The 20720-nt window shown below is 44.2% G+C and overlaps 1 protein-coding gene across 3 annotated transcripts in view; it reads right to left on the bottom strand.

The window, feature by feature from the left end:
• The window catches only part of KAT2B (lysine acetyltransferase 2B), a 43233-nt gene extending 26417 nt beyond the window's left edge, over nt 1-16816 (bottom strand). For all 3 annotated transcript variants that reach the window (XM_079947222.1, XM_079947223.1, XM_079947224.1), the window contains exons 1-3: nt 16430-16816; nt 4861-4987; nt 583-728 (exon numbers count right to left, since the gene is read on the bottom strand). In XM_079947222.1, the coding sequence (XP_079803348.1) occupies nt 583-728; nt 4861-4987; nt 16430-16801 (645 nt within the window). In that variant the 5' untranslated portion in view covers nt 16802-16816. The remainder of the gene's footprint in view (nt 1-582; nt 729-4860; nt 4988-16429) is intronic.
• Nucleotides 16817-20720: the final 3904 nt, after the last annotated feature.

Raw genomic sequence — 20720 nt, 5'->3', positions numbered from 1 at the left:
CTCATTTTAGCAGTAGCCCATAAATCAAGACCATAAAGGGAGGAAACATCAGATCTTCACCCGAGTCAGCTATCCATGCTGGTCCTACATGGGCCAGCAAAAAAGCCAAGAGAAAATTTATATACCAAATCCCATATAAGGGGTCAGAGTGAGTCTAAGCCGAAGGCCAGGCGGAACAGCTCCGTCTTGTAGGCCCTGCAGAAAGATGTCAAATCCCACAGGGCCCTAGTCTCTTGTGACAGAGCATTCCACCACATCGGGGCCAGTGCTGAAAAGGCCCTGGCCCGACTTGAAACCAATCTAACCTCCTTGAGGCTTGGGACCTCCAAAGTGTTGTTATTTATGGACCTTAAGGTCCTCTTTGGGGCATTACCTACAGACTCTATCATATATAGAGGAAAGGCACTACATCTTATATGAGTCAAGCCCAGAATTACTGTCATACTGGATCCAAGCCAAATACAGTGCACTAATTGATGGTAACATTGCTCAGTTTTTGCATCAATCTCTACGGATGTTTTACGCAAGATAACAGCAGCACTGAATGTATTCCGGGAAACAAAACAAAAACCGGCAACTTGCCTTGAACAAGTAAAAGTAGACTTGCTTGGTATCTGCATCTTCTTCCTTGTGAACACAGGCAAAGAGATACTCGACATCCAGCACAATCCCCAAGAGCCTGTTCATTTCGTCTTCAGATACATTCTCCAAATGGGAAACGTGAGCAGCTAAACAAAGAAGTAAATCCAAAGCTTAAAGGGAAAGGCCTGAGCAAATGGAAGCATTTATCTGTTCTTTGTTAAATTGGCCTGTCTCAGGAATGGGCAACAGACACACATAAGCCAAAGGGAGCTCATGGAGAATCTTTTTTTCAACCTGCTAGAGATGCTATCACAGACACTAATACATCAAGTATTTTCCACATCCAAACAGTTACTGTCAGATTTGCACCCTGCTGTGTTAACCTAAAATCAGTAGATGCGGCAAAAGCTGCACTATTATTTTCTATTTATTATTGAAACAAAATTTCAAATATAAAAAACCACACAATTAATATTGACTCCCCCCCCCACTTCCATGGTGCATTTTATTACATTCTTTTCCACCACATATTCTAATTTCTCCCCATTTTATATCTCGGTATTTTTAACTGCTGAATTTATTCTATTACTGTTAACTTTTTTAAAGTGCTTGCAATATTTCTCCAAATAATCTATAAAACATTTCCAATCTTCCTTGAATGGTTTTTTTATCCTCATCTCTTACTCTTATCTGTCCATCTTGCCCTTTCTATATCTTCTATTAGCTTCATCTACAATTCTTCCTGGGGACACGGGTGGCGCTGTGGGTTAAACCACAGAGCCTAGGACTTGCTGATCAGAAGGTTGGCGGTTCGAATCCCCGTGACAGGGTGAGCTCCCGTTGCTCAGTGACTGCTCCTGCCAACCTAGCAGTTCAAAAGCACATCAAAGTGCAAGTAGATGAATAGGTACCACTCCGGTGGGAAGGTAAACGGCGTTTCCGTGCACTGCTCTGGTTCGCCAGAAGTGGCTTAGTCATGCTGGCCACATGACCCGGAAGCTGTACGCCAGCTCCCTTGGCCAATAAAGCAAGATGAGTGCTGCAACCCCAGAGTCAGTCACGACTGGACCTAATGGTCAGGGGTCCCTTTACCTTTTACCATTCTTCCTTCGCTGGTATTGTATCTTCTCTCCAATTCTGAGCACACACCATTCGTGCTGCTGCAAAAACTGTATTAGCAGTGGCTGATGACATGTTGAGGTTGCTGTGTCTTACCGAGAAAGAAGGGTGCAAGATAGCAGTGAGGCCAGTGCAGAGCGAACACAGCGGTAAAGCCCATTTGTGGCTCCTGTAGGGCGTTTGCACTGTGCTGACCTCCCTGCCACCCTCCTGCTCTACCTCCCAGTAAGTCACAGCAACATGACCAACCACAGGGCAGGTGAGCACTACCATGCCACCACACTGTCCACTGCTGATTATTAACCATTATGTGTAGTAAACTATAGGGCATGAATCAGTCCTGTTTCTTCTGTTTCAGAAAATGTTATCTCTCCTGTCCGTTACAGTGTGCCATTTAGATTCTCCATAGCTGAGAACACATTGATTATCTACTGTGTTGATAGGGCTGGGCGATATAGTGATATATCATCCAAAACCAGTTTGAAGTTTGAAGTCCATGTTGTGATATTGGTTTCATAATTTTTGACGCGGCAATATATCACAAACCATGATGTGTGTGTGTATGCTACACAAAAATCACAATGTGGGGGAAACTGTGAAGCAAGCCAAAGCTTCTGTTGATTCCTGCAGCCCCTGTTAACTCTGCTGGCTCAGCTCTCCCCTTCCTCTTGCAAGGAGGCAGAGAATCACAATGCAGGAAAAACTGTGAAGCCAGCCAATGCCTCTACAGAGCTCCATCCTTATTTCAGACATTGTGATATATTGCACTATTTAGCTGGTGATATATCACAATGCTGAAAACCAGATATTGCCGAGCCCTATTGTATGACATATCTTTGCAATGAGAATGTTCCTAACAAATTCACATGTGAGAGATTTCTGTATGTCTGCTAGTAGGAAAGCGATACGGTTACAGTTTAGATATGTGAGGAGTCCCCAAACCTCTCCGGAATAATATTGTCAACCTGAGATTTCTCACTTATTTCATTCTATGGTGCATTTGGGTCTCAGAGATTTGCAAAAGATTATTTGCAAGATCTCTGGTGTAACTTTGTTGGAACAAATTAGTTCTCCTAAATGTCATCAGGCTACCCTAAGAACGCACAGGTGCTATAGCATAAAAACTTGGAGCAAAATTCTTTCCTAGGCTACCAGAAGCATATCCCTGAGAACCGAAGAAAAGCAAATGCTTCAATGTCTTAGAAGCTTAATAAATGGCAGTTGTAACCATCTAACAGCAGGAGGCTAATTGGGAAATTAGTTACACTGTCATTTTAATGACAGCAGGGTCTGAACTGTGAAGACATTTCTGTTATCAGCTCCTATTCTCAATAGATTATCTATTCTCTCCAAAGGAGAGAGAAAGGAGTCCACATTTCTGAGCCTGTTCAGACTTAAGGTCTTATTGTCCCTGCAGATCTAACCAAATGTATTCAGTGGCTCTATGTTGTTATAAGAAAGCCATTTTGTTTTCCATTCTATGGTATTTAAACTTACCTCCAATCCTCACAAATAAAGGGAATATTAGAGAATACCTTACTACATAGATATTTAGCAATCATTAGCATACTAGTCATAGAAAGCTGTTTTAAATTTTAATATATTTATGTTTGAGGTACGGCAATATTGAATTTTAGCAAACTTGTACATTTTGCAGCTTTCTTGTGGAGCTGTGGCTATCAGTTTTTGGTACAAAATTGCCTCCCTAGATCTGCTGAAGAAACTGCTAACAAACAACAGCAGAATGACATGACATATCTTTTAATCATGCTTCTTTGTTACTTCTTGTTTTCCATACTTAGTTGAGCCGCATAGGTATATGCATAATCTTCAGATTTATTTTGTTTTTGCAGCTGAACACATCTTGAGTCATTTAAATGTATTTTGTTCACATTTCTGTGATGTGATAGGAAAACACTGTTCCAAGAGTCTGATCTGGGAAAGCTATTTCATGCACTGAAATCCTGAATCCCAAATCCAGGTTGATAGATATAGCAAAACAAGCAGCCATGGAGGGCGTTACATTTGAAGAATAAGAAGAAAAACCCTATATATGTAATTTGACTTCTTGGATCAGCTATTTTTGCTTTAAGGTTTCAAACTGCAGCCGTGAAAATAACTTTGGAAACTGACCCATACCGTAAAGTTATTTATGGAGCTTTCCCCCCCCCCCTTTGGTTATTACAAAGAATTTTGAGGTGCTACATGAATCAAGTATTTCATCTTCCTAAAAAAAAAAAGTGTGCAGGTGAGTTATGTCCATGTGCTGCACAACTGCACATAAACGCATATATGTAACAACAAAAATAGGATTTTTGCCCCTCACAGTACATTATCATAATAATTATGAATCTAGAACAATAATAATAATAATGTGTTTTCCAGGTAAGGAATTCTGAGTGCAGAACTCGAGAGCCACAATACATTAGAGGCTTTTGTTGTTGTTTTTAAAAAATAATTTTACTACTATCCAGAGTAGTAGCAATAGATAACCATAAATTGGGAAATTCTACTTGAAAATGTTTGCATTACATTCTCTTTATATAATGATTTTACTTTAAAATTGTTTCATTGTAAGAATATCAACAAATATTAATAGAAAAAAGGAGAAGAATGATAACTAAAAAGAGAACAAAAATTTATGCATTGTCTCTGCAGAACTACTGAATATCTGGTCTTGGTTCTACCCTTGTGCTCAGCTTTAGCATATTTTCAAATACACAGTATATTTAGGTCCATTTGTTTTTTTCTTAATTTACTCAATTTACTGTTACCTTCCCCGAACCTTTGGAACTGGGTAGGCTATGAACTTCAATTAAGTGCACCTTGGGAGTGCAGAGTGGTACCAGTACCCGAAACTTTACTGTCGGTCAACTTTCGTATTTGGTTTGTATTTATGTGATTAAGCCAAAATTGTTGTTTTGTTTTGTTTTATTGCAATAACTGAATTTATCCTGTATTTGCTTAATATCTGGATTTTGTTATTTTGAATAATAACAATTCTGAATAACATTTGTGGGTTTTTTATGTTTCTCCATTTTAATGTTGCAAATGGGTTTGCTGTGAGCCACTTTTGGGCACAGCTTACTGTGGGGAAAGCGGCGTATAAGTAATAAATAAATAAAGAGAAATTCCAGAAGAAAATGCTACAAAACCTACCTAGTGCATGATTACAGCTACGACATGGTTCGTTAAGACTCACAACCGCCTGCTGTAGTTCTGCTCTGGGTGGAGTTGGAGGTGGGTTAGGGTTTTTCCAGCCATTACATTTACAAGATTCCTCAGCCTGTAATTTTAAGAAAGTGGGGTGGGGAGATAGGGAGACAGAGAGAGAGAGAGAGATCGTACGAGTTTAAAGAATGTATAAACATTCCCCATATTACCAGTAATGCTAGGAAAGGAGAGCTTTTACATTGCCACAACACAGCTATTTTCTTGACTTCTGTAAGATGCGCTTGTGTTTATACACAAATACAGAAGAACAACATAAGGAAAATCCTTCTGGATCAAACCAGAAATGAAATCCAGTATCCCTGTTCTCAGTGGCCAACCACATTCATATGGGAAGCCTGAAAAGCAAGACCTGAGCCCAAGGGTCAGCAATCTTTTTCAGCCGTGGGCCGGTCCACCGTCCCTCAGACCTTGTGGTGGGCTGGACTATATTGGGGGAGGGGGGAATGAACGAATTCCTATGCCCCACAAACAACCCAGAGATGCATTTTAAATAAAAGCATACATTCTACTCATGTAAAAACAGGCTGATTCCCGGACCGTCCGCAGGCTGGATTGAGAAGGAGATTGGGCCGCATCCGGGCTCCGGACCTTTAGCTTGCCTACCCCTGCCTGAGCCCAACAGCTCTCAACCCACTTGTGATTCCAAGCAACTGGAATTCATTGCCTCTGACAATGGAGATAAAAGCATAGCCGTCATTGGTAGTAGCCATCTTCTATGGCTATAAAGACAGAATATTACTCTATGGTCCTGCTCACATAAGGGGGAAGAAGGTGATATTCACCACCATTCCACAAACATCTGCTACGAAGGGCTGGAGGAGCCTGACGGAAAATAAGTAAAACTCACTTCCCTGCTATCTATCGTGAATGGAAGCCTCTGCTGGATCGTAGCCCCTTTACAAAAGAGTAACTCTGGATCTAAGCCATTCTATAAAGATTACATACAGTATATTCTATATGCAAATTATACATTAGATGTGGAAGAAGTACTGGCTGAAAAAAAGTAGACAACATCGTCAAAGGATCATTCTCCTAGCCATTAATGAACCAAAAGCTACAATGCAGTTCTGAGCAGGCATTACATCTAATCATGATGTTATAGGTCAATGTTTTCTCACCCTTAAATGATTACACGTGCCAGAAATACTGTGGATTTCTACTGGGAAATTCCCATACATTTTTAATGAAAACTTCCACAAAGGTTAACATTAAACCTTTCATTTGTTTTTGTTTTTCCTGGAGGCCACCATCATTCTCGCTATCCCAAACGTAACATGCAGACAAAGCCTGGCATTGCTACGGAAGTAATTCAGTATTTTTTAAATTAATAAAACACATCATAACACGCAACACCATAGTTTTAGAGATATACATTACTGCAAAATTTCCTATTAATATTTTAGTAGCTTGGACTATGCTATTTATGCTAGTAATGTGCTTTCGAACATACTACATATATTACAGGAATCTGCAAATGCCACACACAAAAACGACTATCTTGCAGTCTTTCATGTCTCAATAAGATCGGGCTTTCCCTCTGATCCACGTTTGGATTTTGTTACTTCCCAGTTTAGGAGTTCTAACAGAAAGATCACTGGAATCTTTAAATTTTCATGTTTCAGAACAGAACATATCCGAAAGTTGTGCCAAAGCAACTTCTTTCCAATAGCCATTTGTTTTATTTCACTTGCATGACAAATCTGTTGAACATCACAATGTGTTCATTTATTTATCTGCCCTTGGTATGAACTCTGTGTATGTGTATGATTGTTTTTGTGTGTGTGGAGGGGATTTGTTTGTTTGTTTTACTAAGTATGCCTGTTTCTCAGAAAAACATTGGAAGAGTTGCTGCCCAGGTTTGTAAAGGGTAAGCTTGCTGCTGTGGATCTGTAAATCATTGCTGTAAGAAAAATAAATTTAAAAGCCTCTGTATGGAGTGCGAGCGCAACCACACACACAGTTTCTCCCAAATATGAATAAGCACTTGATTTTAGAACACTGTGCCATAATTATCCCAGAGCCCCAAACCCATAAAGACTGAGTACCTACACAAAAATGTAACACTGCACACTAATTAGCATCAGAGATGCAAACAGATGTATCAATATTGTAGTCGGAAGAGCTAAACTGCCAGGAATGAATACCAACCCTCCTACAGGAACGGAGAAAAAAGTGTTTTGTTTTGCTGGCAGGCATTCGTTGCAGCTCTCAGTTTTATTTCTAGCAAGCTAATTCTTGTTAAACAACTAATCTCGGGTTCCGAAAAGGAAGGGATTCGGAGCAGAGATGCTCGTATGCTTCCGAAGGCATCCTGTATCAGGGCCACTAAGATGAAAAGGAGCACTTTGAATGGTGCTAGGAAACAAACTGGAAGCCAGGAAGGTTCTTTCAGCACAGGTGCTTCCACCAGCTAAGAAAAAAAGCCGCTGTGTTTTGTTTCTGAGTGGTTTTCAAAGGCAGCAAATGGCATTCAGATCCAGCATTCTTGCGGAGGCCATATGCCTTCTGTTCTTGACCCCAGCAGTGAAAATATTTTGCCCTCAATAGTGAGTGCAGCATTCCTAAGGAGTTCAAATTACACCCCGCTGAGTGGCTTTTGAGTCTTTTGCAATGTTTCCTCTCTCGTGCAACTCAATAAAATGTCACTCCTCTGCTTTTCATTAGGAAAGAATGTATGAAATTACCTCTTTTGAGAACTTGAGAGCGCTGGGAAGGCGCTGGGGAGAGTAGTTAAAAAAAATTTAGTGCCAACGTTATGAAACATTGTGCAAGTTGTACAGTATGTATATGAGGTTAAGAAATGAAGGCTGTGGGTGCTTAATAGCAGGGGTAGACAACGTGGTGCCCTCCAGATTTTTGGACTCCAATTCAAGAGAGCCAGCCTGTCTCCTCAGGTTGCACAAGCTAGAAGCAAGAGGTGCAGATAACTTTGCTGTTGATTCAGCTCATGCAGGAGATAGCTCAGTTGGTCAGAGTGCAGTGCTGATAACGTCAAGGTTGCAGGTTCGATCTCTGTATGGGACAGCTGCATATTCCTGCACTGTAGGGGGTTGGACTAGAAAATGATTCTCAGGGTCCCTTCCAACGTTCTATGATTATTCTATGTACATTCCACTGGTAAGTACGGCATAAAAATAAGATGCAACAAACTCTGTAGGGCACTGAATTGACTATGTGCGCTTTAGAGTGTTCCACAGAGTTCACTCCACTTGGACAATGTTCACCCGCCCTGTGGAACGCCCTCCCATCAGATGTCAAAGAGATAAACAATTACCTGACATTCAGAAGACATCTTAAGGCAGCCCTGTTCAGAGAAGTTTTTAATATGTAACGCTGTACTGTTTTTAACACTTGATTGGGAGCCACCCAGAGTGGCTGGGGAAACTCAGCCAGATGGGCGGGGTATAAATAAATTATTATTATTATTATTATTATTATTATTATTATTATTATTACTACTACTACTACTACTACTCTCTTAAACAAAGGAAGATTTGTCATGCTAAGGGATGATCACACAGACAAGGAACCATTGCTGAAAATGGCTCCCCTGTGTTGAGCTCCCCTCCACTCCCTCAGAATACGCCAGGTGATTCATGCTTCGAGGTCACCACATTGTGAATTTCTGACCCATGTTGGTAGGAAAATGTAGGACATAATTATGACAGCAGGATAAGAGCAAGCGATCCTACACGTTTGGGGAAAACTCAAAAGGATAATGTCATTTCGGAAGTGGAGTGTAATGTGTTGTTCAGCCCTCAGCATTCAGCCCACGAACTCAGTCAAGCCAAAGTACTTAGCTGAGCACATCTTTGTTTTCTATAATTTACCAATTAACTGGATCATTGTGTAACTTTGCATTACTACCTTCCCTAAACTGAAACTCTAATCAATGAGGAGTCTTAGCTCTCATGAGTCGCCCACATTGGAAAATAAATTACTGTATGGATTTGGTTTATGATGAACATTTTTCTAATGATATGTGCTAGCACAATATATGGATTGCAGATTATATACACCACTCTCAAAGACCACTGTGATTAATCTATATATCCGCCACATGTCTAATTATATCTACTGCCCTTTCTTCTAATAAATAGTAAACAGTGAAGTGCTAATAATTAGGAAGATTAATGTAATAATGTTTTGGCTGTGATCCAGAAAGCTGTGAATCTACTTCTGTAAGCACAGAAGGACTGTATTTATTGCCTGACAAGCTGCTCTTGAAAACCAGAGAGTTTCAGAATGAGTAGGTGCTGCTGCTGCTGCACCAAAGAGAGATTTAAGTGGTGAATTCAGGCTTGCCCAAAGAAACTCTCAATATCACAGTCTCCGAAGGTGTTTACGACAACAGGGATCTTCAGTTTCCATTGAGATAGACACACAAATAATGAGACAGGGAGCACAAGTATTCAATTACTATCTTTCACATCTGAGACCTCCTGTACCAAAGTGCATAAGCTCCGTGCACAGAGTCCTCAGTCCAACTCCAAAGGTCAAACTACAAGTGCACTGTTGGAAATCACGTCAAGAGTTTTACAATTCAGAATCACAGGCTTGGGTGGGCATTATTTAACATGCGGATGAGGGACCTTTTATCATGCCATGGGCTTTATTCCCATCTCAGTCACATGCCAGTGGTGTTGAGGGCCAAACGCAAATGTGGTTAAAGCAACAAATGTGATTTTTTTTAACCTTTGGACAGTAGGCTCGTTTCTATATACAGCTCTCTCTATCCTCCATCCAGGCAAGAAAAAACAATGGATTTTTGTTGTTTTAAGAAACACTTCCAATAATGAACATCCCCAGTATCTTCAGGACTGTTCGAGCATCACCAAATGGGCCTGATTCCTTATCTGCACCCATCCAACCATTTGCCATCTGCCCCAGTTTTTCCTGTAATTTTCCGATCCCTTCAGCCCTAACTGATGCTTCCAATTTGTTAAAAGTAAGCAAGTTATGCAGTTGCAAAGATTAATTCTTCATATTAATTACTGCTGTTAAACAAACGGCATAAAGAGGGATGAGATGTGGATATGCATGGACGAGAGAGAAGCAGACTCATGTTAAACTGTGCAACATGACAAATAGAGACACTTGGAAATCAGATGCAAAGTATAAGATTAGACAGATAGATGATTAGATAGATAGATTAGATGCTAGATAGATAGAATAGATAGATTCCCCTTTCTGCCATTACATTTATGGCTACGTGAATGCTTGGGAGGGTAGCAGAGATTAGTCTGGGACACAGGTGGCACTGTGGGTTAAACCACAGAGCCTAGGGCTTGCCGATCAGAAGGTCGGCGGTTCGAATCCCTGCGACGGGGTGAACTCCCATTGCTCAGTCCCTGCTCCTGCCAACCTAGCAGTTCGAAAGCACGTCAAAGTACAAGTAGATAAATAGGTACCGCTCCGGTGGGAAGGTAAACGGCGTTTCCGTGCGCTGCTCTGGTTCGCCAGAAGCGGCTTGGTCATGCTGGCCGCATGACCTGGAAGCTGTACCCCAGCTCCGTTGGCCAGTAAAGCGAGATGAGCGCCGCAACCCCAGAGTCGGTCACGACTGGACCTAATGGTCAGGGGTCCCTTTACCTTTATTTAAATGCTTGGGAGGGTAGCAGAGATTAGTTTGGTAGGTCTGCCCCCATTGATGTTCTGGTCGCGCTCTAATTTGGGGAAGATTATCTTCTAGAGTGTGAAGCCTTCTATATTCAAAGAAGCTCTCCAAACACATTTTAGAACCCTAGAAACTCAGGGTTCTAAAATGTGTTGGGAGCCTCCATAAGGATTGGAGGCCCCCCACTTCAGGGCCGGCCCCCAAAGTTGGAGGGCAATGGAAACAGTGGCAGGGTGGAGCTCTTGTTTTTATCCCTGCTGGTCCCCCTCAAGTGTTTACCTAACTACAAAGCTAACCCCCTAAAGAGGGCTAAAAGACAAACTGCATTCATTTACATCATAGTTTAATGCTTAATGCTTGAACAAAAATAAACTCTCGGATCTGAGAACTTTTGAAATGAGTCTACAAAGGAGCCAGTGGGCTATACTCTCAAGAGTAGACCCCCCCATCAAATTAAGTTACTCCACTGATTCCAATGGATCTACTCTTGAGTATGACTTACAACCTGCTGGTTATTTTTATTTCTAATCCTCTTAAAATATTATGCAGAAACCTCCAAATGCATGCCAGTTATTTTAAAAAAAACAAACAGAAACAGTGGCATTTACTTTCAGGCTTGCCTACAAAGGGGCAGTTTAAAAGGATTTTCTGATTTGAAATTTACCCTTTGACACTGAAGAGCATTTGGAGACATTGTACACTTAACCACTCTAATCTAAAAGGAGTGAACTCCATTATGTAAAGTTCACAGGAAATATTAGTTCCCAAACACAGGAACATATCAGTACCCCAACTCTACAGCACTTTTAAGGCTTATGTTCAGAGGAAGCCAACACAGTGCTGTCCAGATGTTGTAGACTACAACTTCCATCATCCCTGACCATTGGCCGTGCTGGCTGAGGCTAATGTGATTTGTAGTCCATCAACATCTAAAGGGAACCAGAGTGCGCGGGTGACTAGAGTGAAATTCCCAGCCAATTCAATACAAATTACTTTTAATCAAACTTGTTCAGAGCTGAGTTGCAAGCGTACAAATGTTTTAACAAACAGTTTCCTCTATTCAACCTCACAACATAGGGTTGTTTCATGGACTAATTTATCAACGGAAAACTTTTGTCCCTGTTCTAGCAGCATGATTATTATTACTCCTATTACCCATAGACTATTACTGCATGACTCAGGGTATTGGAATGACAGGAGGCAGAGAGAGTTCCAGCAGGAACTAGCATCTTTTGAAGTATTATTTCCACTATTGGAATGTAGGGGATCAAAGCCGAATTATTTAAATTCTCATCCCCTATTGTAACTAAGCTTGTATAATCTAAGTCTAAATCTAACCAAAACAGTTCCCTATTTACACCCCCCATCTGTTGTTTCCTCTACATTTTAGGTTGTACGCTACTTGGAACAGAGAGCAGTATATCATGTAAGCAATGTGCAAAATGATGACATATATGTATATGCATGATTTAAAGGCATTATTCTGCCAGTTTTACTAGCTCCTAATGCCTCATTGCCCTTATCGCCACTCTAAATATTACTGGTTAGAAGGACATGACGAGGTTAACTCTTCATTTTCTTACTTTTGTGTGCAGAGCACAGGGATTAGGCAGCAACTTCTAATGAAGTGCCTAATCTTATGATGATTTGGCCATTTTTAACAAGCAGGTCATGCTGTACACATTATCAGTGTTAAAAACAATTCCAATCAAAGAACGACTTTTTATTTTTAGAAACTTCAGAGTACTAAAATGTTTCATAGCAAATTCTGAGGGTCAAACACACAGTGTACAGCTAGTATTTAAATTAATAGTAGGTGTATGTGGAGGGACGTTGTAACCCAGAATTCATGACACAGGGAGGGGGGATTACACCCTTCCTCACATCCTGACAGAATGCATCCCTCCCTCATGGGTGACGCTGTGGTCTAAACCACTGGACCTCTTGGGCTTGCTGATCAGAAGGTTGGCGGTTCGAATCCCGTTGCGCTGTCCCAGCTCCTGCCAACCTAGCAGTTCAGAAGCACACCGGTGCAAGTATATAAAAAGGTACCGCTGTGGTGTAAATGGCGTTTCCGTGCACTCTGGTTTCCACCATGCTGTTTCATTGCACCAGAAGTGGTTTAGTCATGCTGGCTACATGACCCAGAAAGCTGTCTGTGGACAAACACCAGCTCCCTTGGCCTGAAAGCGAGATGAGCGCCACAACTCCATAATCGGCTTTGACTGGACTTGACTGTCCAGAGGTCCTTTACCTTTTATACCTTTTTTTTTTTTTAGCTTGGCAGGGGGAGGGGAGCTGTCAGTGGGAACTGGGCAGTGGCAAGGACTTTTATTGGGAATGCTGGGAAAAGGTCTTTATTATCTTATCTTCAGATTGCAGAGGGGATGAAGGCCACACCCAAGCACAAAGAAGATGCTGTCAATCTTATCTCGCTAGAGAATATACAGTGGTACCTCAGGTTAAGTACTTACCGTAATTCATTCCGGAGGTCCGTTCTTAACCTGAAACTGTTCTTAACCTGAAGCACCACTTTAGCTAATGCGGCCTCCTGCCGCTGCCGCACCGCCAGAGCCCGATTTCTGTTCTTATCCTGAAGCAAAGTTCTTAACCTGAAGCACTATTTCTGGATTAGCGGAGTGTGTAACCTGAAGCGTATGTAACCCGAGGTACCACTGTACTGTGTATTCCAAATATGCTTGTTTCATTCACACATTGCAATATGAGGTATACAAACCTAGCCTTGGATGTAGCCTTGAGTGTTTGCAAACCAGCGTGATAAAGTGGGTTCGAATACAGGACTAAGACGACTTTGGAGAAATTGAACCCCACCCCCCTCACAGAGTGCAACTGGGCCAGACACCTACTTTAGTTAGGCTGTTCTAAGGATAAAATGGGCAAGGAGGAAGATGCACCACAATGAGTTTCCTGGAGAGAGAAAATGGTAAAAATGAAATAAATAATTTCCAAATTATTCATGGTTCAAGCTTGTTTTTACTGTAGCAAAGGAGAAGAGCTGGGGAAGACCCTTCACCTGTGCTCTCCTGAGGCTGAGCTTCGAGCTTCTCATACTATTGGTAATCTGGGTTTCCCGTCAGCTACAGGCTGCAAAAAAGGAACAAGCCACAGTCTCCACCTCCTTCAGCTGTCATCCTGTCAAAACAAAGGCTCTGTTGCCAAGACCAGGCAGAGGGAAGGGGGGGGGGGGAGCTTGGGAGGAGTTACAGCTCAAAGCGCCCAATCCAAGCTTGTCCTTCTCTACTCTCCCCCCCAAGTACACTGGCACTGCACACAACTGGATACAGAGTGCTGGAATGGCTTTCTTGTGCAAACAAAAAAAGAAAGAAAGGGGGGGATTGTTTATCTCTTCAAACAGACACACACAGCAGGCACTTAAAGGAGTTTGTCTCTGTGCTCAATCCTGTGTTTACATGACAAGCAGCTGGGGCACCATTTTACCAAGCAAATAATAGAGTAAAAACAACGGCTGGCATAACCTGCTGGGCCTAAGTATTCTTTTCTTCTGAAAACACAATGTTCTCCCTGCTCCCCCCCCCTCCATATCACTTTCTCCAAAAAGATGCACTGACATCTTGCCTTTTTGACATGCATTCTCAATCCTGTGTTGCCTTACAGCTGCCTGCAAATTGGTTCTTTTTCCTCCCTGTGCAGAGAACTGTGGAACATCTCCACTTAAACACTGTACACACATTACAACCTTCAGTCTTGCCATGGTGCTTCCTTAAAAACAGAGCAGGGCAAGTAAGGGGCTTTTTTGGAAAGACCTTCCATTGGGCTGTCAAGTAGAAATGAGTCATACAGAAACTGAAGGCAGACAAAGTACAGGGAAGGCTGAATTTCACCCAGTTCTACAAGATGTCTCTCTTGCCAAGCCTGGGACATATGGTGCAAAAGCAAAGAACTGAGCAGCTCTAGCCATGCACAAAGTGCAAAGTACTCCCCTTCCCTTAAGTAATCACAACCTGTCCCACAATATGGATTGGGGAAAGGGTTTGGTTTGGATTATACCTTCGGGCGCCCTCCAAGTCTGTGGTTTTATATCTGTACAATGGGAGCCTGGTCAAGTATAAATGTATTGCCATAGAAACAATTTGTTAGTGATGACTCCAGCCCCTAGAGAACGATAGGCCTGGGGTGGATAGCTCAGTTGGTTAGAGCACGGTGCTGATAATGCCAAGGTTGCAGGTTCGACCCCAGTAGGGGACAGCTGCATATTCCTGCATTGCAGGGGTTTGGACTAGATGATCCCCAGGGTCACTTCCAGCTCTACAATTCTACTCTGGGATAGACTTGTATGGAGCTGGGAAAATACAGAGGCTTGACTTGCTCTCTGTGCTGTAACCAAAGCTAGGAGGGAAGGGTCCCTGGAGACCTAATGGGGTATTAAGATCTGCTGGAATGTTAAAGCTGTGAGTCCTTCTATCTTATGCTCAGGTTGTGTAAATGTGGAGGGAAAGCTATATTTCAAAAAGACACCACAGTGATCTTCATACCAAAGAAACCGAACCCAAGATAAGCTCTGGCACTCTAGTATCCCACTGCTCAGAGACTGGTTGTGTGTATGTTATTATAATTACAATTAATGAATTATTTGCATTCAAAACCAACATTTCAAGACAATTTACACTTATGATAATTGATAACAGTTAAAACATACACACACACACATATATATATATATATATATGACTAAAATACTAACAAGAGGGCACTCGTCGTAAAGAACCCTTCACCCAGCTGGGAAAGGCTGTTAGAACAAAAATGTGTCCAACTCTTTCCAGAAACTGCTGATAATACGCACCTGTCATATCCACAGGACAGGGCAACCACACAAAACACCCTGTTCCAAGTTACTGGGGAGTGCGCTTCTGAGAGCTTTGGAACTTGCAGGAGAAACTGTCCCACAGACTGCAGCAATAAGTATAAGAAATAAGGCAGTCTCTCAAGGAACCTGGTACTGAGCTGTACAGGGACTTATGTGCATATCAACACCTTGAACTTGGCCCAGTAGCAGATTGGCAGCTGGTGCAAATCCCTCACGCAAGGTGTCACATGTTGGCAGTAGTTTGTCTCCGACCTTGGCAACCACATTCTGCACCAGCTGCAGCCTCCAGGCCAACCCAGAGGAAAGCCCCACACAGAGCGCATTGCAGTAATCCAACCGCATGACAACATAATACTGTGTGCATCACTGCACCCTGAGCCAGTTAACCCACAATAATTACCAACGCCAACCACAGTTAACAATGGAGCTTGCAGGAGCTAATGGGAAATTGTCTTTCTTTTTTCTTTTCAGCTACGCTGGCATGCATGCACGCATGCATGAACTAATCCGAATCAGGCGATCGCGCAACGAAACATAGCTACAGGTCAGGAAGAAGAAAATTAAGCAAATCGCTGCTTCCCCAGCGAGCAACCTGTTGCCAGGCTGCCTTAAGTGGGAGAGACAGGAATGAAAACACCCGTTTGCGCGTGCGTGCACATAAACACACACACACCCCTCCCCGCACACGCACTCACCGGTGCAACCCTTCCCTTTTTGAAGGGCCTCCTATTCGCTCCGCTTTCCAAACGGGCTGAAAGAGTAGCCCGGCCGGCAGCTCCGGAGCCTCCCCTTCTGACGGCAACTAGCAAACGGCAACAGCGGCAACGCTGGACGCCCCCTGGGGGCGGCAAGGGAACAGGGCGACGTCTACGGATGGATGCAGCTGCCGAGTCCATTATTATTATTATTATTATTATTATTATTATTATTATTATTATTATTATTATTATTATTAATACAACTATTACTGTGTTTAATTTTTCGTTTCCGCAGCCCCCCCCCCAAAAAAAACCCCGTGCCAAGCGGCTTACCTTGCAGGCGGAGTAGACGCCCAGCTTCTCCAGCTTCTTGGCGCGCGGCGCGGCGCGGAGCTGCGCCTTCTTCCCTACGACGCGAGCCGAGCCAGGGCCGCCGCTGCCCGGGCCGCCGCCGCCTCCCGCTGCTGCAGCAGCAGCTGCCGCCGCGGGGCTCTCGGCTGTCGCGGCAGCGGCGGCGGCGACCACAGCCCGGACGGGTCCGCAAGCGGCCAGCCCTCCGGCGGCCGGGGAGCCCTGCTGCAGCGCTCCGTTGCCGCCGCCGCCGCCGTTTCCCCCGCCGCCGCCGCCGACCGCGGCTGCTGTGGTGGCGGAGGACGCGGCGGCGGCGGCGGCGGCTCCCGCCCCGGCCGCGCCAGCCTCAGCCATGCCGCAGCCCGGCCGGCACGACGAGGCTCGCCGCCAGGCTCCTCGCCCAGTGCCCGGCTCGGTGCGCCCGTCGAGCGAGCGCGCTGGATGGAGCCTCCCCTTTTCCCCGCTGCTGCCGCCGCCGCCGCCGGCTGCTCCCTCCGGAGGGAGGGAAGGAGGGGACAGGGCCGCACCGCGGGCGGGTCCTGCTGGGCGGAGAGGAGGAGGCGGAGGCGCCGCTAAGAAGAAGCCAGCGGGGAGGAGGGGAAGGCGACGGACATGTTGTTGCCGCCAGCGAGCCTGGCTTCGGCTGTCACCGCCCGGCAGCCCAGGAGGAGGAGGAGGAGGAGGGAAGCCGGGCGGCCGCGCGGCCTGCCTGGCCCTTCCTTCCCTCCTCGCCTGAGAAGCGGCGCAGTGGCGTCTCCGCCGGTCCTGGCCATAAAGCGCGCCAAGTGCCTCAGCAGCTCAGATTTGCCCGTCCGGGTCGCGCCTCTTCGGGGCCCCGCGGAAGAATTTAGCAACAGTTCCAGAGGGCATCTCTCTCTGAGGAGAACTGGCGGCGTGTGTCTGTGTGCGCCACTGCGGCGGCGTCCCCTCAGGGCAAGGCATAAAGAGGAAGCAGAAGAGTCCTCCTCCGGCACTTAAAAAATAATAAAATAAAGCAACATATAAGTCTGTCTCCGTCAGGCTTTCAAGCGCCACAGAGCTCTGGAGCGGCGGGCGGGCGGGTCTCCTCTTTTGCCGAGCGGCTTCTCCCGCTTCCGTCGGAGCGCGCTTGCAGATGCGATTCATGGGGGAAGGAGGACGGCGACTCCGGGAAGCCGCCAATCCTGCAAGGCAAAGCCGCCCCTCAACGTGATTCTAGGGTGAGGCGAGCGCGAGTGGCGTCGAAGCGCGCCCGCTTTCCTTTTCCTTTCCCTCGAGGGCATTGCAGTTTTTAGGACCGGGGAAGGAAGAAGGAGCCTTTTTATTTTATTTTTTTTAAGAGCACTCCGCTCGTTGTTATTTGTTATTTTATCTTCAACCAAGTAGTTTTAATGCTGGGCTCTTCGCAAACTTGCAGGGAAGGAAATGGGCTCTTTAGACGGGTCGCAGCAGCGGATTGGGGAGAGAGGGCTCCACGTGCCCTTTACTGTAGAGTTCAAAGTGAACTCTGTTGAGAGTTCATTGCCTCTAAAGGTAGACTTCCAAAAATAATAATTATAATTATAAATAATCATAATCATGCCAATGGCCCACCTCCTACAGCATCCTATTCTCACAGTAGCTGACCAGATGCCTGTGGGAATCCTGGAAGCAGGATTCTAGCACAAGAGACTCTCCCTGTGTCTACCAGTGACTAGTATTCAGAATCATTGCTGCCTCCAGTTGTGGAGAAAAAGTATAGCCATCAGCTAGTAACCATCCACATGATCACTGCAGATGGTGACAGCAGCCACGAAATTAAAAGACGCCTGCTTCTTGGGAGAAGGGCAATGACAGGCCTAGACAGCATCTTGAGAAGTAGAGACATCACCTTGCCAACAAAGGTCCGTATAGTTAAAGCTATGGTTTTCCCAGTAGTGATGTATGGAAGTGAGAGCTGGACCATAAAGAAGGCTGATCGCCGAAGAATTGATGCTTTTGAATTATGGTGCTGGAGGAGACTCTTGAGAGTCTCATGGACTGCAAGAAGATAAACCTCTCCATTCTGAAGGAAATCAGCCCTGAGTGCTCACTGGAAGGACAGATTGTGAAGCTGAGGCTCCAGTACTTTGGCCACCTCATGAGAAGAGAAGACTCCCTGGAGAAGACCCTGATGTTGGGAAAGATGGAGGGCACAAGGAGAAGGGGGCGACAGAGGACGAGATGGTTGGATAGTGTTTTCGAGGTTACCAGCATGAGTCTGACCAAGCTGCGGGGGGCAGTGGAGGACAGGAGTGCCTGGCGTTCTCTGGTCCATGGGGTCACGAAGAGTCGGACACGACTAAACGACTAAACAACAAGTAACCATCCATAAGCCTCTCCACCAAGAATTTGTCTAATCCCCCTTTAAAGCCATCCAAGATGGTAGCAATCACTGCCTCCTGATGGAGCGAGTTCCATAGCTCAGCTATGTGCTGTGTGAATAAAATAAAGTACAGTACAGTACTTCCTTTTATCTGTCCGAAGTCTTCCAACATTCAGCGTCATTGGACGCCCCCAATTTCTGGTGTTCTGACAAAGGGTTTAGCTGAGATTTCTGTGTTGCAGGGGGTTGGACTAGATGACCCATGGGGCCCCTTCCAACCATAGCTGTCAACTTTCAGATTTGAAAATAAGAGATCAGCAGCCTTCGAAAATAAGGGATCAGCAACCTCACCTGTCCTGGGGACAGTCTATGGGATATCTAACAATCCGGGATAGCAGCAGGAAGCAGCGGGAAACGACGCTGGAATAAGGGAATTTCCCGCAAAAAAAAAGGGGGAAGGTTGACAGCTATGCTTCCAACTCTACTATTCAATGATAACTTCTCTATCCACTTTTGTCATGCCATGCATCCTTTTAAAAACCTACTGCCCAGTACCTGCTGTTCATCTTCTCATGGTGTTAGTTGTATCTGGAAATGGCTGTTTCACACAAGCACAACACGGTATGTGCAGTTATCTATGGAGAAATGCTGCAGTTTAAATAAATCAAAAAGAGGTACACTCTTTGCTCTGAGTAAATTGGCATGAAATAGAGAACAAAACAAACTGGCTGTAATGTGATATAGTGAAGTGAAACCGATCCTGTGCATTTATTTAAAAGATGTATATGCCTCCCACCAGCAAAGGTTCGTGGTGAAATTTACAGAAACATGGTAAAATACAAAAGTCAAAAGAGAATACAGTGGAATAAATCACAATGTTTTAACAATATGTTAAAACTGCAATCATGGTGTTAGAAGATGGGGTTGGGTGGATTATATCTTTGGGAACCTTAGTCCTGTGGTTTTGTATCTATTAAGCAGGAGTCTGTAACTGAAGGAAGTGTTGAAGTGGTCAAACCAGTCTTGGTTAAGCTAGCGCTGATATGAGTCCATTTTACATATCTAAACAACTAGCTAGTGATATTTGCAGAAAAAGGAGGTAAGACAGAAGTTAGTCTCTTTTGGACTTGGGAAGACCAGACTTGGCTTGCTGAAACCCAAGCTATGACTTGGGGGGGGGACTCCCTAGAAACCATGGGTGTAGCCAGGGTTTATTTTAGGGGGGCAGGCTTTATGTTGGGGGGCAGAACTGAGTTATCCATGATGCAATTGGTCAGTTAAGTATTTTTATTTATTTACTTGATGGGGGGGCAGCTACAGCCCCTGGCTACGTCCATGATGGAAACCTAATGGGGGAGCAACTTCTATTAGAGTATTAATGCTGTGAGTCCTTTCATCTCATTCTTAGGTTGTATACATGTGTAAATAGAGCAATATGACAAAAAACAAACAAACCACCACAGTCTCCAGGGACCATTACAAGGAAATTTAAACCTAAGTAGGTGCCAGCACCCCTGAAATCTCTCACAATTTGCAGTGTGTGCTTGTGTTTGTGTAACAATATGCACACTTAGGTGTAAGGTCCATTGAATTTAAGAGACTTTTTAGGATTGCATTGTAATCTTAGGATGCCACAGACTTTATCTCATATGAGGATGATGGAACAGAGCTTTGATACAATGGCAGGTTAATAACGCACAGGTTAATGCAGAAGCAAACATTCCTTCAGCTACCTGCATAGGGTTTTCAAGGTAAACACCAACTCTTGAATTGGACCCTTACATGGACCGGAAGCCACTGGAGTTCTCAAAGTGCTTGTACAATATATTTGTACAATTGCAGTTTCATTGTCACTGAATTGAATTAATCCACATGAATTGGTTTGATCAGTATGAAACAGAAGGAGAAAACATAGAGTGGTACCTCGGTTTAAGAACAGCCTGGTTTAAG

This window comes from Podarcis cretensis, assembly GCF_951804945.1.
Source record: "Podarcis cretensis genome assembly, chromosome: 12".
NCBI lineage: Eukaryota > Metazoa > Chordata > Lepidosauria > Squamata > Lacertidae > Podarcis > Podarcis cretensis.
This window is presented reverse-complemented; position numbering and strand designations above follow the sequence as displayed.